This window comes from Telopea speciosissima, chromosome 2 (assembly GCF_018873765.1).
Source record: "Telopea speciosissima isolate NSW1024214 ecotype Mountain lineage chromosome 2, Tspe_v1, whole genome shotgun sequence".
Taxonomy (NCBI): Eukaryota; Viridiplantae; Streptophyta; class Magnoliopsida; order Proteales; family Proteaceae; genus Telopea; species Telopea speciosissima.
The window spans coordinates 14,337,209-14,340,764 of NC_057917.1; the positions used below are offsets into that span (position 1 = coordinate 14,337,209).

Below are 3,556 nucleotides of genomic sequence, written 5' to 3' on the forward strand. Positions count from 1 at the left end.
TCACTTTAATAGAGGGTGAAGATCATGATTGACCAGTAGGGAACTCATCAATTCTCTTATGGTTCTTCATGCAAATTATTGACGTACCATTACATAGGTTACATATTAGGTTGAACAGAATACTTGTTGGGAAGCTGTGGATTTCACACCCAAGAATCTTGGCAAGAGTTTTGGGACCAACAATATGGTCAACTCTGTAAGAAAATCTGACATTTCTGTCTGCATTATGAATTATAATGGTTGATAAAACATGGCAAAAACTATGGTTTATTTGGCCACTCTTTGTGAAACTTAGTTATCATTTTGAGAGCCAGGAATTTTGTGTTGATTTGATTGCTCCATTTCCTCTGAAGCGTGCTTAAATATTTTTTATTTATATAATTAATATTGTTCATATAATTTTTCAATTGGTCTTTTTAATTTTACTTATTATCTAACAGGGACACAACGAATGGGTAACAGAACTAAATGTCCTTGGTATGGTTGAACATCCAAACCTTGTCAAATTAGTAGGCTATTGTACTGAGAATGATGAAAGGCTTCTGGTGTATGAATATATGCCCAACAGAACCGTGGAGGACCATCTATCGCCTCAGTCACTGACAACACTTCCGTGGGCCATGAGACTGAAAATTGCTCAAGATGCAGCTCGTGGCTTGACATACCTCCATGAAAAAATGGATTTTCAGGTATGTTCATTTTCCCCTTCCCTGCCACATCATATCTTTTATGGTTTTAGACTATCCTATTGTCATCCAGTATTCCAGTGATAATGGATATTCCCCCTCCACCCCCTCTAAATGAACTAGTATCATGAAGTTAGAATGATGATTATGATTTCATGGTTTATATTTCTTCACAACATTAATTTACTCAATATGTTGTTGAATAGGATTGTTGGTTATTCACATATTCACAATGTGGATCTGATTAGCCTCTAGTATTTCCCATAGGTCAAAATCCACCTGTGCTCAGTGTTACCATCTACAAGGTTACAGTACGTGAATAGTGCATAACAAGGAGTGACGTCAAATATGTGCACGTGTCCTCCAGCATCTATTATGTCTTCTCCATGGATAAATGCACATTAGAATCTATTATCAATTAAGAAATTTCTTCCCCTATTTCATTTTAGTTGTAAGGGCTGATACCATTCATAGTTGTCACGGCGGTTAGGTGACCCAAGGCGGTGGAGAGGACCAAAATTCAAGGGGACACCAACTAGGCGAGTAAGGCCACCAAGGCGTCCAAGTCGACCAAGGCTCTAGGACGCCTAGGCGACGCCTTGAGGATGCAAGATTCCTGCTAATGTTGCATACTTGCCCAGTGATTTTGAGGATGTTGTCTTTTATTTGTTGGCTACTGCTCGTTTTATTGATATTTTTTTTCCCCAAAGGAGAACTGGGTGTTGCTGTTGGTGTTACAGTTGAAGGCTGGCTTTGCTGTGACAACAAAGTAAATAAAATAAAATTAGTATGTTTATGATGCTTCTAACGGAAATTGAGGAGCTGGAGTAGTTTTGTGACTGAATCTTTGAAATTTCTTATTGTGATGCCACTTCTATAAACAATGGCTACTTTGTTTGGAAGAGATAAAAATCCAGATTTTGAAGCTTCATTCTCTTGGATTAGTCAGTAGTGAAGGCCTGTACTAATCTGTAGTGGCTTAATATATTATCCAAATTTTGTCCTTATAATTGCTCTTCATAATGTTACCTGCTATAAACAATGACATCTTTGCTTGAACAGATCATATTCAGGGATTTTAAAGCTTCAAACATTCTGTTAGATGACCAATGGAATGCAAAGCTGTTAGCCTTTGGATTTGCATGTCGAGGCCCTTCAGAAGGATTAAGTCAAGTCTCAATGCCGGTATGTGAAAACACATTGAGTATGAGTTCATTGCTCAATTTATAATCTGAAGTTCTTGACTAACTCTAGATCCCCCTTTCCTGACCTCCAAGAAAAAAAAGTATTAATAATTAATATGCTATTGTGATGATGCATGTGGCTTGCTAATGTAGATGGAAGTATCGATGACCTGATTGTTTTGACCGAAATCTCCGAAGCATTGAATTGTGGATTGTCAACATATTTAATAGTATCTGAAATCTATGGATCTGTTTCTCCTAGACAATTTGGCATTAATAGTGAACAGGCTGTAATCTCAATGGAGATTAGGATGAGTTTTGATGAATAAAATAAGATTTGGTAGAATTTCTTCGTAGTTCAAACAAATCAAATCTATTTTTCTACAAAAAAAGGTAACTAACCAGAACTATAGTAACACAGGTGACTAGGAATGTCCTATTAATACAAGTGGTGTTGAACATTGCTCTGAAACAAGTTTTTGACAGAATTTGCTAAAAGATGTTTCAAGGTTCCTACATGTTTTTTTTATGGGATCTATACACATTCTTCTGCTTTTACCATGTGTTTCATTATTCCGGCTGTTTGTTGTGGTAGATCATCTGCATACTGTATGGTAAGCATAAGTCTGGAATGTTTCATAGTACAAAATTTGGATTGACCTTTACTGGTAAATAGGTTGTAGGAACCATTGGTTCTGCGGCTCCGGAATATGTTCAAACTGGACGCCTCACAGCCAAGTGCGATGTGTGGAGCTATGGAGTCTTCCTATATGAATTAATCACAGGTAGGCCATCATGGGACCGAAACCGCCCCAAGGGTGAACAGAAGCTCTTGGAATGGGTGAGGCCATACCTGTCAAACAGGAATAAATTCCGGCTCATATTGGATCCAAGGTTCGAGGGGAAGTACTCCCTTAAGTCCGCACAAAAGCTTGCAACTGTTGCAAATAGATGCTTGGTACGGCATTCAAAAGCACGCCCCAAGATGAGCGAGGTGTTGGAGATGGTGGACCATATTGTGGCAGCAACAGATATTGGAAGCCCTCAATCAGTGGTGATTAATTTGCCGTCGAAAGGTGCTTTGGAAGAATCCAGCTCGAAGAGAAGGATTGCAGATTTTAGAATTGGTAAATTAATAGGTTGTCGGTTTGGTGTATGTGAGCACCAAAGCTCATAAGAACGGCGCTGATTGGAAGAAATATTAGGAAAGGGACCTTCATAGACGGGCATATCTGCGAGGAAAGAAGAGTTTCATCGTGATGTTTATCAGTACTCTGCAGATGACAGATATCATGTCCACTAAAGTTTGCTATGTTAGGTGAGGCAATGGTATATTGAATGCTTCCTTTTCCAGATAGATAACAGGTATGTCAAAGGCAAATCCCATTAGGAGTGTTGTTAGAGCTTCATTCATGTATAATTAGTAGAAAGTAACCAATTGTTAATCAAATGGGAATTTGTTAGACTTGTAGGTGATGTACAGCAAGTAGTTGTTTGCAGAGTAAAGGATCACAATGTAGCAATTGCCAAGCAAGGAAATGTCATGAAAACAAAATTATTCAGTCCTGATTATAAAGTGATTGCTTGCATGGTGACAAGTGATTGTCTGATTGGTTTATATTTGTTCTGGAAAATATCTTGAAAGTCAAAAAAGAACCATACCTAAAAAACCCATGTCCCAATTCT

General features: G+C 38.1%; 2 protein-coding genes across 2 annotated transcripts; both read left to right on the top strand.

The window, feature by feature from the left end:
- Window positions 1-250: 250 nt before the first annotated feature.
- Window positions 251-2,199, top strand: LOC122650477 (serine/threonine-protein kinase PCRK1-like). Its single transcript, XM_043843890.1, has 4 exons — window positions 251-265; window positions 441-689; window positions 1,749-1,890; window positions 2,024-2,199. Exons 1-4 carry the CDS (start codon window positions 251-253, stop codon window positions 2,197-2,199), a joined length of 582 nt encoding a protein of 193 aa, XP_043699825.1.
- A 231-nt stretch (window positions 2,200-2,430) lies between these two features.
- On the top strand, window positions 2,431-3,251 carry LOC122650478 (serine/threonine-protein kinase PCRK1-like). The gene is given in 3 exon segments (XM_043843891.1): window positions 2,431-2,484; window positions 2,547-3,002; window positions 3,005-3,251. Coding segments are annotated over 3 exon segments (636 nt in total). The 3' UTR covers window positions 3,131-3,251.
- The last annotated feature ends 305 nt before the right edge of the window (window positions 3,252-3,556 follow it).